Source organism: Glycine soja, chromosome 14 (genome assembly GCF_004193775.1).
Source record: "Glycine soja cultivar W05 chromosome 14, ASM419377v2, whole genome shotgun sequence".
NCBI classification, from domain to species: Eukaryota; Viridiplantae; Streptophyta; class Magnoliopsida; order Fabales; family Fabaceae; genus Glycine; species Glycine soja.
Window position 1 is genome coordinate 45,956,305 of NC_041015.1, and position 14,123 is coordinate 45,970,427.

The 14,123-nt window shown below is 29.9% G+C and overlaps 2 protein-coding genes across 2 annotated transcripts; one reads left to right on the top strand and one right to left on the bottom strand.

Moving 5' to 3' along the window:
• Nucleotides 1–5,425: 5,425 nt before the first annotated feature.
• LOC114383741 (protein EXORDIUM-like 2) lies at nt 5,426–6,635 on the top strand. The gene has a single exon (XM_028343475.1). The coding sequence runs from the start codon at nt 5,469–5,471 to the stop codon at nt 6,417–6,419; it is 951 nt and encodes a 316-aa protein (XP_028199276.1). The 5' UTR covers nt 5,426–5,468; the 3' UTR covers nt 6,420–6,635.
• Nucleotides 6,636–12,689: 6,054 nt separating this feature from the next.
• Nucleotides 12,690–14,123, bottom strand: LOC114384137. Its single transcript, XM_028343799.1, has 2 exons — nt 13,908–14,123; nt 12,690–13,076 (listed from the first exon to the last, which is right to left on the bottom strand). The coding sequence occupies exons 1-2, from the start codon at nt 14,121–14,123 to the stop codon at nt 12,690–12,692; spliced, it is 603 nt and encodes a 200-aa protein (XP_028199600.1).

A 14,123-nucleotide genomic window follows, 5' to 3' on the forward strand; every position in this document is an offset into this window, starting at 1 on the left:
ATATTTCTTACTTACTTTCACATAAGATTAGACATGTTACATGTAATTTTAGGTTTAACAAGTAACTCTTTTACTTTAAAAAGAGTTTTAATGTTTTGAAAAGTAACTCTTTCCATATATATTTGGAATTGAAATAAAAACAAAAAGTGTGGTTCAACTACTTAAGTTAGGTTGTTAACGGACAATTTTGTATGGTCAATCATGAAATATAGATATTGGATTTACGGAAACAGTTTCTCTGTAATGTTCTCCTTCTCAATTATATATTTCCTTGGCGAAGGTAGAAATTTCTACTCAAATCCCGAATCCTAGCTGGTGCCTTTTGGCTGCAATATTCATTAATTGGCTGATTATACATATATCAATGGTTCAATGGTTATGTGTAGAGTTTCATGCTAAAGTCTAAACTTTTCCTTATTCACTGATGCGGAAATAATCAAAGTTTGGCGTAGCTAGGCTTAAAGCAATATTTTAGATGAGACTATTTTTTTATCCATAAATATAAACAAATTATAATAAAACAATTGCAAAACCAACAAATAGAACTATTTAAATAAATAAAAATAATTTATTATAATTATACTAATACATTTAAAATTTATTATTTGAGTTTTCAAGATGTAAGGTTACTTATTAAATTATTGCAACTAATTTTATTTGACATATTTTCAATACAAAATAGTAAGTTAAAAACTGACGAGATAATATAAATGAAGAGTGAATTAGATAATACAAATGAAGAGAAGAGTACATGAGACTAATCAGTGGATTAAATAGACGAATAGATGAGACATTTTCAAAAGAGGAATAATTTAATATCTTAACTTAAAAAACTATTTAATTATTACTAACAACAGATATTATTTATCTAGCAATCATTAATATATTTTTAAATTTTTAAAATATTATTTAAGAGTTTAAAGCAACTAAAGACTTGATATTTACCTTAGGGTTGGGCTGGTCGTGTAAATTGCACTAAGCAAAAACTATAGTCACAATGTACTATTCTACTTTTGCCATTAAACTAGAATTTTCAAAAGATTATTGTCCCAATGCAATCCATCATTTCAATGTATTGCAGGGGACCACGATACATGATACATGTACACACCCACGGTAGAACCATCACTACACCATACGCGACCCATTGGCATTCAGACTGTTCAGTGAATCTCCCAAGAAATGCAACCAATGAAATTTTGGTCGACAATGTCCAAAGGTTGCTCCACACAATACCTGACATTTATGGTTTAGATCATAGTATTTATCAGCATTCAACGGTAGCACTTCAAAATTCAGGGAAGAGGTTTGTTGTCCACATGAATACTTTTCCAACCTTCTCTATTTACTTGTATAATTGAGTCACGGGAATATTAGGATCCAAGGAAGAAAACATTTAGGAATATATAAATAATACTTCATTTCTCTTTGAAATAATAAAAGTTTCTTTTTTTTAAAATATAAATAAATCTTAATATTTATATTTTATTTAATGGTATTCTTCAAAATATCATTCATTTAATTAGGTCAAAGATTTCTTCTATTTTCTCAAGACTAAATTATAATTTTGGTCTCATTATAATTTTAAATATATGATTAGTAACTTTGTTTCTAAATTAAGACATTCAATTTCCATTTTCAAAATAAATAATTTTGATCCTTCTATCATTTGACCATCTAAAGTTAAACATTAATTTAATAAGAGTTAAACTCATAACTTTTTATTTAAACATAAATAAATAAACAACTAAGACACTTTTTTTTAATCAGTTTTATAAACACTATTTTATATGTATAATTAGTGAAGAGTTATTAAAAAAATAATATATAAATATTTTTTTTTATTTTGAATAATTTACATATTTTTATTTTTATTTTAATAATTTTTATTTTTCATATATAAATTATTTTGTAAATTTATTTTAATATACAGATTAATTTTAATTTACTATAATTATATAAATTAATATAATTACATCAATCAATTAATATGTAAATGACACAAACTACGTAAATTTATTTTAATATATAAATTATTTTATTCTAATTATATAAATTAATAAAATTTTAATATTTAATTTTTTAAGAAACTTACTTGTTAATATTTTTGTTTTAGTTATAATTTTTTTAATAAATAATTTTTTTAAAATCAATTATATAATCAAGAAAATTACAAAAATTAATATGTAAATTATTTATGTAATTTATAAAAAGTATGCACATTTTATATATATATAAATAATAAAAAATATTAATTTAATTATAAAAGGTAATACTTTTTAATTTATTTAAAAATTATTTAAATTTATATAATTTGTATAAATAACATAAAATAATTTTTTAAAATAAAATATATATATTTTATATATATTTTTAAATTATAATAAAATAAGAACAAAATTTTATTAATTTATATTAAAATAAAATTTTATAATAAAATAATATATGTAAAATTAAATATTAAATATTTTTATTTTAATTTATAAATTTTATAATCCAAAAAAAATAATAATTCTTTAACTAATGATGCATATAGAATAATATTTATAAAATTAACTAAATAAAATAAATGTCTCAGAAATTTACTGCTTTTGCTTTAAATAAAATATCGGAGTTGAACTCCTAAAAAGAATACGTAGTTAGCTAGGAGAAAATTTTGCATTGTACTATTTTGAGTGTCTACAGGTTGGAATCCTAACAATATCTGTCTACACGTTGCCAAGTAAGTTAATTAGTGGAAATTTATTAATCCGCGTTTCCAGTTTCATAGTGGGGCAAATTTCTTTTCTGCTATCAATTTCATTTATTTTGTGTGTCCCTTGTCAAAGCAATTTAGTAAGTAGTAATTAATGAATAAAAGAGGGCATTAATTCTCAACTTTTTCCTTTCGTTTGGTACCCATGAACAAAACCTAGACTTTATCTGTCAATGTTTATTGATGATCATCTTTGTTCCATTTATTCCCAGCCATCCAAAAATGAGCCTTACTATTATTACTACTACGTTTTTATTTTTAATTTTTTTTTTGTTAATATAACTTCATTATCATTTCCATTTCATACATTATAAAAGTCTAAAATAATTAAAAACTATATAAAAATAAAGATATTATTAAAATTAATATACTAGTAATAGTTAAGGAGATGAAACTTAATTAGATATAATTTTATGTGTTTTTATATTGTTTTCTAGTTAAAATTAGAATTCCACTTTTGGTGATGATGACCTCTTTTACACGAGTTATATATTGGCATGAAATTTTAATTTTAATTGAAAAATGACACTAAAAAAATTTATGATGTTACGATTAAGTTTTATCCTAATTAATATTATTTTCAACATATAAAAATACAGGTATATGTAATTGGAATAAAAAAAATATTTTAAAAGTTGACAAAGAAAAAGAAACAAAGACAGTAATTAATCAGCATAAACAATTCTATTTAAGTTGAAAAACATGTTCAATGATGTAGGGCTTATTTTGTTGGTGAATTTTTGTTTTCATATAAAATATTTGAATACTTAACCCTTCTCAAGAAAGATCAATATGAATCACTTAAACTATTTACAATTTACCAACAAATATCATATTTTATTAAAGAGTTATGTTATATTTTTCTAAAATATCGTTATAATAATTTTTAATATTTAGTAATTAACAAAATGATCGGATGGATGAATTAAAAGGTTTAAAATTAATTAGTTTTTAGTCAAAATGGTACTAAATCATAGTAGCAACTAGCAACGGCGGATGAGAACGATACATCGTGCCAGACTGCCAACTAACACAGATTCAGACTCTCATCTCATTCCTAGGAAATGCCTACCCCAGTCATATACGTCCAATTAATTTTTAAAATTACAAATATTAATCAATTTAATTATAAAATATCATTTCCATTTTTTAAATTATTAAATATTACTTATTTTTATTGTGATATTTTTTTTAAACTAAAACAATCGTTATTTTATAATTTCAAGGATTAAAACAATTACCCTTCATAATTTTAAGAATTTTATTGATGTATTAGCCTTGGTAGAATCTTGTAAAATGAGGGGCGGACACTTATATCATACTTGATATTTAGAAAGATAAATAAATAAGAGAAACATAAATATAGATATAACAGGTGTTATGGCATGATAAGAAAATTTTGATATCTTGAAAAGTTAGAATCTAATTTTTGTGAAGAAATACTGTAAGCATTTAAAACTTTGATAAGAAGTGAATTTTTAAATCTCAAAAAGTAAGTCTTTGATTTTCAGATAGGAATAACTTGACACCCAAAACACGTGATAAAGGTGGATATATGTACTCATAGAGTTAGTGCGTAAATAGTTTGTACATTGATAAAATTAATTTTAAATATGATTAATTTTGTAAAATTAATTTTAATTAAAATTAATTTTAAAGTGATATAATTTGTATTTAGATGTTTTATTATAAAATTAAGTTAAAAGTAAAATTTATGTACAAATTTTTATTCAATATAATGCAAAAACTATTAAAATTATTTCAATCCATTATTAATTTTGGAATTGTAATTAATTTTAAATTTTTTACTTGAAAATATATTCAAAATTAATTATAAATTAAGAATTAATTTCTGAATGTGAAACCAAATACACACTTACTCTTTAGATCTTAAATTGAGGATCCCTAAACACTAAAAACATATGATAAGAGAGATATTACTGTCTATAAACCAAGACCCTTTGCTATCTCTGTAGAAGGATGCTGTAGAAATCTCTGACATTGATCACTCACTCTCACTCTCTCTTCGACTATTATTGTAATAACTAATGGTTGAGATTTTGTAGGATGGTGGCTGTAGTGAAATTTAACTAGAGCGGATCCAAATTATAGTGTTTATTTCTGTTGTGTTAGAATAACTTGAGTTTGACTGCGACTTAAAAGGAAAAGTTAATTAAAAGGAGGAGTAACTTATATAGGAGAAGTTAAAAGGAGTAACTTCATGTTTCAGCATTGTTTACCTACGGCGGCTATGATACGAGACCAGACAAACACAGAAAAAAATGATAGTAGTATGTGTTAACTGTTAAGGAGATATTTGTGACTGAAAAGTGTTGGTGTATCATTTATCTACAATCTTTATACAACCATTAATAAATTATACATATGGCAATAGATATATATTGCACATATCCGTTTAAGAGACATTTCTAATAGAGAAGAGTTCATGTATTATTACTCAAAAATCTCTACCAAATCATTAATTAATCAATTATTACATGGCAATAGAAGTGGAAGATGAACCATGCACATAGGGGGTATATATTAGCATCTGAAAGAGACAGTAGTACTTCCTCTAACTAAAAATACACGGTTTCCATTAATTAACATTAAACAAAACCATATCCAAAATCACACTCGATCTTCCTCACACACACTACTCCAAAATGATATAAACACTACCCCTTCTCAAACTCTCAAATACTCATCGCCAATGGCTCTTTCACACCAATTTTCCTATCTCCTCTTCCTCCTTCTAATTCTCTTATCTTCTCTCCCAAACATTTCCCAAGCCACCTCTCGTGCCCCGAATCGCATGTTAGCTTTGGTTCAAAAACAACCACTTGTCCTAAAATACCACAAAGGTCCCCTTCTTAAGGGCAACATTACGCTCCATTTGCTATGGTACGGTACATTCACCCCCACGCAACGCTCCATAGTCATCGACTTCCTCGAATCCCTAACCTCCACGTCATCACCTGAATCCCCTTCAGTTTCCACGTGGTGGAAAACCACCGAGAGCTACAGGGGAGGCCCCTGCACCCTCGTCGTAGGGAACCAAATCCTCGACGAGAATTACTCCCTCGGAAAATCACTCAAAAACGACAACCTCGTAGCTCTCGCGTCGAATCCGAAACTAAATTCGGCGCCCGGGGATCGCGTCGTCCACGTCATCCTCACCGCTGCTGACGTGGCGGTCGAGGACTTCTGCATGAACCAGTGTGGGACCCACGGGAGGGGCAAGAACGGAAATTCCGAAAAGATCGCGTACGCGTGGGTGGGGAATTCAGTTACGCAGTGTCCCGGGCAGTGCGCGTGGCCGTTCCACCAACCATTATACGGTCCCCAAACGCCGCCGTTAGTGTCGCCTAACGGCGATGTTGGGGTTGACGGAATGGTGATAAATTTAGCGACGGTTTTGGCTGGGGCGGTTACGAATCCGTTTGAGGACGGTTACTACCAGGGGCCGGCGAGTGCGCCGCTTGAGGCGGTGTCGGCGTGCACCGGGATTTTCGGGAAGGGGGCGTATCCAGGCTACGCCGGGGACGTTCTGGCGGAGAACGCGACGGGGGTGAGCTACAACGCGGTGGGGATGCGCGGCCGGAAGTTCCTTCTGCCGGCGATGTGGGACCCACTCACCTCCACCTGCAAGACACTCGTGTGAGATGAATGTAAAGTGTAAAAAATTAAAAAAAAAAAGTGACGATAGAATGTGGGTTTGTGTGCGTGTGAGAGAAGAGAGAAATTTGCAAGTTGTGTCTAAGAGAGAGAGATTTGCAAGTTTGCCTCGGACAGTCATTTTTTTTGTATTGTTATTGTAATGTTAGTTTATGTGTGGTAATAAGTAATAAATAATAAATAATAATAGATAGTTTGGATACTCTTTTTTGGAAAAAAAATATGTATGAATAATAAGAGATTAATTCTCATAATCTCATTATAAAGTTTTTTTTTATAATAATTATAAAATCAGTGAATTTTGTTTTTAATTCTTGTAATTTTTTATTTTCTAAAATTTGAAATCATTATTTTAGGTCTTTGTGGGTGATTTTTTATATTTTAGATGGCATAATTTTTTTTTAAAAAAAATTCAATCCTCAAAAGTCTAATATAAATATATTTTTTACAAAAAATTATTTATTTTAGGAAAATAAATAACTTTTATTTTAATTAAGAATCCAGAATTTTTCAATAAAAAAATATATTACATGTTTTCGTGGTATTTTAGACACTAATGGGTGTTGTCACTTGTCTCTTAATCTTCCAATAAAGATAAGCAGTTAATATCATATGACAATAAGAATTAAAAATAATGGCTTTATATTTTGAAGAATAAAAATTAAAAAGAAATTATAAGAACCAAAATAAAAATTTGTTCATTTTATGAGACTACAAACTTACTACATTTCAGCCAAAAATTTTAAGCTATTAACTTATTAGAGTATATTTTATCTAAGATATTTAATATAAAGTTCAACAATATTAATTTTATTTTACATTACATGTAATATATTCTAACACCACAAAAAAAGTTACCTATACCGACATACATCTATAGTGATACATAATTTACGGTAAGTATAATATCTACGCACATATAGTAGATGTAGGTAAAACCCTTCCCTTTCATTATTTTTTTCTTTTAATTCTACTAAAAGTGTAAAGGTTCATAATCGCTTGTGCACTCTAGCTGTCTCTTCGTTCCTCTGCTTCCCTTCATTCCCCTCTTGTTTCGTCACTCTCGCGTTCTACTCTCATCGCATCATTCTCTCTCGCATGCACATTCATATTATGCTTTTCAATTAGGTAAACAACAATTATTTTTGGCAGTACTGATTGTATTTTTGGTCGAGTTTGAGTTGGATTTAAGCTCGATCTGATCATCAACAATGTAAAATTAAAGTTTTAATCATGAATTTCATGTTTCACCAAACTGTTTATTCGCTTGTCTTTTGAAGTATTTGATTTTGATGTTAATTTTAGTGATTAATCTAGAATCACATTGTAGTAGCAATTAGCTTTTTTGTGTTTGCTTGATTCTATGGTGACGATTGTGATAACATATATGGTTTGCATGATCTTTGGCGTGTTTTCTGTTATATTTTTCTAGAATCACAATGTAGCTTCTGCTTCTTTCAATTTGCTATTGAAGTTTATTATAATTTCCTTAGTCTGGTTGTTTCAGAGCAATCATGGCAACAACTAGGGTTTTTGTTGTAAGTGGCAACATAGTGTTCATGTATTTTTCTTACATAGTTCATGATGGTTGTTTTTTTTATAATACTTGTTGTTATGATGTAGCAGTAGGTTGTATTTGTAAATAAAGCAATATCATTACCAAAAAAGGAGCAAAAGTGCAAGTAAGCATTGTCGTTTACATTCTATATATCTAGATTGATTTGGTATTTTGTTTTGTGCAGTTGTTGTTTTAGTTCATCCTACAAGGCTTTTATATTAAATATATTTACATTTTTTGCTCTTAAACAAATATTTCTTTGATTTTAAAATATCTAATTGTTTTATCTATATTGAGGTTAACATGAGGGGAAAAACAAGAAACCTTTGCTAATTAAAAAAATATCCTAAATTTACATTAGTTGAAGCTGGAAATTAATCATTCTTTATGCTTGTTGACTAGTATTATTGATCTATTACAGGTTATAACACAAATTGTTTTGTAGATTATGGGCAGGTCTTACCAATTTCCTTTGATTTGCATGATAATGATAGATGATCTTGTCACCTAATGGATCACGTATGTATTTTTAATATGATTTTATTGTAATCTACAACTATGGAATTGCCTAGTTATTGTTTACTCTTAAGGTGTGCAATGTTCTTGCTTGGCAAATCTTTTATAATTTTTTGTGCATCACTTGCTTAGGATTTTAGTTAGCTATCAGATATTTTGTGTTTCTTGTGAGTTATAGCTCCAATATATGTGATCAAGATTCATGTTTTTTTGTCTAGGACACATTCATCCTCTGCTAAAGTTCTTATATTGAAATAGACATTATTAATGCAATATTTTACTGAGCATGACTTTGAGTTGAGAAGCAGTGGCTCCTCTATTCTGTTTATAGTTATATCAACAGGAAGAGCCTTCATGGTTTCTAAGCTTAAATAAAGTCATGAGCCTAGACAAGTCTCTTTCTACAGTATTTAAACTCAAATCTTTAAATTTTGTGTCATTATTCTCTTGACGTTTGTTCATTCTCTATCTATAATGTTATTTTAATTATGAAATGTAGTTTAGAAGTTGATTTGAATAAAAAAACTCAGCTCCTGTAAATCATAATGTACCCAAGTAAATTGAGGTAAAGTGATCTAAGATATTTTTCTTTTCTCTTGATATTCCCCTAATTATTATATCTCATGGATTTAATGACTTATTATATATTTTCAATATTGTTATATTCTTAACCTATTGAGTTCTATCTTGGAAAAAAAAAGGTACATAATACCTTATATTGTTTCTCCACATGATTCATTTCACTTTTCTTCAGCTGAAATGATCAGGTGAAGTAATAAGGTAAGATATAAATCAACACCAATTCCCTGTTAGGAAGGAAAATGGGAGAGAGCTACCAAGATGCAAATGAGCGTAAGTAATGTTTCACTATTTCATGTTAACTCTCTAACATTAAGATCTAGCATTGTACTTATTTACTAGATATATTTTCCAACTTAAATAACCTAGGAGAAATTAATATTTACTACTGTAAGACATTGAACTCAATCAACGGTATACTTTTGAACCAAAAAACAAAAACTTGATAATCTATGTACCTATAATAATATATAGAAGTTGATTTTACCATTCAATGATCTGATTTAGACTAGTTATACTACTATAGGATATGATGTTCTGGTTATTTTTTCTTCCTTGTTAAGAGATCATGTGAATATTTTCCTTCTTCATTGTGACATTGATCAAATATCTTTTACTTGATGATTTTTATTGTTGGTTTTTAAAGTTTAGTTGAAGTGGTTTGAATGGTTAATTTTATGTTCCTTGTATTGGGAGAAGGTTTTCTACTTCCCCAGGGTCACTTGAAGCAGGTTCAATCTTCTTTGTCATTTTTCTATGATCCTTCCTTCTTTATTTTACTACCTATTATTGTCGTCTTATCTTTGTTGTTCTAAATTCTTCTAATTCCTTTTTGTAGGGATCTTTTATGTGAACTATAGAGTGAAAATGGTAACTTCCAAGGTGGTCATGTATTATTACATTTAATTGTATTAGTGTAAATGAAACTTAGTGTTTTAAATCTCTATCAGTTTAGGTAGTGTGTTTCTTTTCTCTTTGGATGATAAACAGATCTTTAATAATCTTGGTGTGTTTTGAACAAATTATGATCACGAAATGGATTATCAAGGGCCACTTTTAGTTATTAATCTTATTGTTTAGTGTGTAGATAGCTTAAGAATATGTTCTTAATGTCATTGGCAGGTTAAGTAATGAATTGAGTTTGCAGAAAATCAATTGTTATAGAAGTAAAATAATTTAGCATTATTTTTGTAAAATTAGATTTGTCATATAATTTATCATAAAATTAGTTTATGCATGCAATACAGTAATAAAATATAATCAAGCGATGGGAATGGGAGACCCAACCAGTAATAAAATATAATGTATCAAATTTCAGTGGAGAAAAAAAGGTCTACATGCTACAGTGTCAGGGCATACTGTGGGCATATGTTAATAAACTAATTCCCCACAATTGTTATAAAGTATAGATATAGGCTATAGTGATATTTGTATGTGTGACTTAATCTCATTCAAAACCTACATTAAAATTGTGTGTGGGTAAATGTCTAATATACCTATACCCACAGATAATGTACATATAGTGACATTTTTGTGGGTCACTAATAGTGACATTTCTTGTAGTGTAATTAAATTTAAATAACTAATTTGTATTCTGTCTGAAAGTATGTTTATAGTTTAAACCTTATTTATAAAATCTAAATATTTTGAAACGGTTAGACATGTTTTCAATTATGCGAAAAAAAAAACTTTTTAATTAGTTTTCTTATATCTATAGAAATCGATGACAATGTCAAGAGATTTACAACAACTTAAACATCCTTACTCAATTAATTGAGCTAGATTTTCATGACACCTCCTAACTAGTTTTCATTTACATTTGGATTGTTTTTTGGGTTGATTATAAATTGGAATACTTTGAATTGTTGAGGAGCTTACTTTACTTTTGTTGGTGGTATATATCTATATAGTATTTAAATTTTGATCGTCATATCCTATTGTTCATAAAGAAACTTTTCAAGCTGAATAAGGCACATCATTGATCAACATATCTCTTTTGTCATTATTCCTTCCTTAAGTATTTTTTTACTGGAAAATATTTATATCATCTCATTGGTCACTAACTGTTCAACACTAGCAATGGCATGATTACAAATATAGAGAGAGATGGGCAACACCATTGACTTGTCTCTAGCAAAACCCATGCTTGAATTGAAATTGAGATACTAATGCAAGCTCTTCTCATTTGGATCAGATATAATCATATCCGAAAGAGATTAACAATAAATTTTTTCAAAATGGACTATTTGTTCCTTTATTAGAGGTGTTCCAAAAATGTCTAGATCAAGTAAATAGCTCCACAAATGAATATATCATATTGGATTGGAAACAATGGCATAAGATGGAATAGTCGATCACTAACGTTCTCCTACGCTTTTGAACTAAGTGGCCCAACTCAAAGTTATCCATGGCTTTATTATTGATCTTTATTCACTGTGACTTCAATGTCAGTTTCAAAAGTTACATTTTGAAACACCATAGCTTCCTCAAGCGCCCATGCTTCTCCTTCTGCAACCTTTAAACAAGGGTGTCTAAAATTAGTTCTAATAGCCATAATGTTACCTTGATGGTCTTGAAGACAAATCCCGGCTCCATTAAGATTCAGATGCTCTCTAAAAGACGTGTCCACATTGCATTTTATACAACCTAGTAGAGGAAGAATCCAATGGTCACTGTTGTACTCATCAGTCTTTTTCCCTACTTTCCTATGCACCTCCCTTGCTTAAATCCACTCTTGGAAGAAATTATTTGCATTATAAACCATTGTTAAATCTGTCACAACTTTATTACTCCACAACTTATCATTTCTTCTCTTCCAGACATTCCATAGCATCATAGCTACTAATTTCCTTTGCTACACTGACACAACAAAGCAACCTGGAAATAAATCCAGAGCACAAATCCACTTCACATATCAGGTCTTCAACCACTTGATGTAGCTGGATTTTTTCCCAATAGCTCCAGTTCACCGAGTAAGTCACAAACGTGTGGAACGAGTTTTCTATTTGCTACTCACAAAGAGGGCATTCTAGTGTACAGTCTACAACATGTGTTCTTAGGTTAGCCTTTCTAGGTAAGCACTCCTTACAAAGTCTCCACAAAAATAGTTTCACACGAGGTGGATCCTCCAATTTCCAAATCCACTGCCAATCTCCATCATTGTTCACGTTGTCGTCATCTATAAACCAGTGCATAATAAAGTGATATGCACTTTTAACCATATAATTTTCACTGTTAGCGAATCTCCAAACTCTCTCATCCATTGTATAAGGATCTATGATTGGCAACCTCAATATTGCATTAGCATCCCGAGGACAAAACAACTGATGAATAAGGCTAGGATTCCAACTTCCACTCAAGGCATCAATAATACGAGTTTCTAGATAAAGATTGCTCTCTAACCTCAGCCAGGGTTCATTCCACACCCTAATTTCAGCACCACTACCCACTTTCCATCTAAAGCCTTCTTTAATAATCATTTTAGCATAAAAAATGCTTCGCCAAGTATATGATAGGTTATGTCCTAGAGTCACACCCATGAAGTCCCCTATTGGAAAATATTTAGCTTTGAAGACTCGAGCTAGCAAAACATTTGGCATGGAACTAATTCTCTAAGCCTCCTTCCCTGACATGGCCAAATTGAAAGCGAACTGATTTTTGAATCCCAAGCCTGCTTTGAAGACCCATGAAGTCCCACTTCAACAAATGAATTCCCTTCACTCCTCTCGTACTCTTCCCCCACCAAAAATAATTCACCGTCTTTTGAATCTCATCCCCAGTAGATTGTGGTATTTGGAAAATGCTCATACAATAAGTAGGGATAGATTGCACCATTGATTTTATAAGGACTTCTATTCTCGCCATTGATAACATCCTCCCACTCCCAGAGCTGATTTTTTGCCACACCCTATCTTTAATAAAGTTAAAGTTAGCCCTTTTACTTCTACCCACCACTGCAGGGAAGCCCAAGTATCTTCCTCCACCTTCTTCCTTAAGTATTAACAAATAGATTTGTTTTTTACAAATACATGTTTAACAAGTGTTTGATTTTATAGTATGTCAATTTTTGTTATAATTTTTTTTAGATGTCTTGAAAAAAAATTATAGAAGTTTGTTTGCTAACCTATAATTAATGAAACATTTCCAGCATCACGTTGAAAGGAAAATCCCGAGGTCGTAAATATTGAAACAAATGTTTAAAATGTAAATATAAGTAAAAAAATTACTCTCTTCATTTCAAATTGACTAATGTTTTAGCATTAAGTAAAAGTTTTATAATGATTGATGTTTTCAGTTTTCAATGAGATACTAAAACATTTAGTGAACTTTTTCCCCCCTTAATCTCGCTTCTTCCTCACTACCACCATCTCTCCTCTAACTTCGACCATTGTCAAGGATGAATTTACGAAGGGTAGCCATGACCTTGGCATGTGGATTTTGATAGACTACCTTTATTGCAATTTCCTTTTTTAATTATATTTTTTTTTTCTTTCACAATACTCAAATTTGAGACTTTGTTTAAAGAATTTGAGTTTAATTTCACCCGAACAAACGACATATTGACACACTACTAGAAAAATGACTTTTTAAGACACGTGATTTACGACGGTTATTTGAGGAACCGCTTTAGAAAGTGGTGCAGTGGCATTTTTGTAATTATTGTGTAACAAATTGCATTTTACGACGCACTTTCTAAGGCGGTTATCTTAGAATGTTATGTTTTAAAAAATTTATGCCGGTTTTTAGAAAAAAACTGTCGTAATTCTAAAAATAAAAAAAAGCCAAACTGCTTGCTCCTTCGTTTGAACCTCGCGGCTGTACCTTTCTGCTACCTTTCTCCTTGCTTTGAACCCTAGACATTTCTGCTTGCTCCTTCGGTTGAACCCTCGCGTGTTTGTTCATGTTGCACCTTGCTCCTTCGTTTCTCCTTGCTTTGAACCCTAGACCTTTCACCTTGCTCCTTTCTTTGACATTGACCTCAGCTCTTTGACATTGAAGCCCTACCCCTTCTTCCATTGAAGCTCCTTTCTTTGACAT

Excerpts from the sequence above, each read along its gene's own strand:
- LOC114383741 (XM_028343475.1), top strand. The coding sequence starts at position 5,469 with ATGGCTCTTTCACACCAATTTTCCTATCTCCTCTTCCTCCTTCTAATT.
- LOC114384137 (XM_028343799.1), bottom strand. The coding sequence starts at position 14,123 with ATGTCAAAGAAAGGAGCTTCAATGGAAGAAGGGGTAGGGCTTCAATGT. Across the intron at positions 13,077-13,907 it reads AGGAGAAAGGTAGCAGAAAG|GAAGAAGGTGGAGGAAGATA; the intron begins GTACAGCCGCGA and ends TTAATACTTAAG.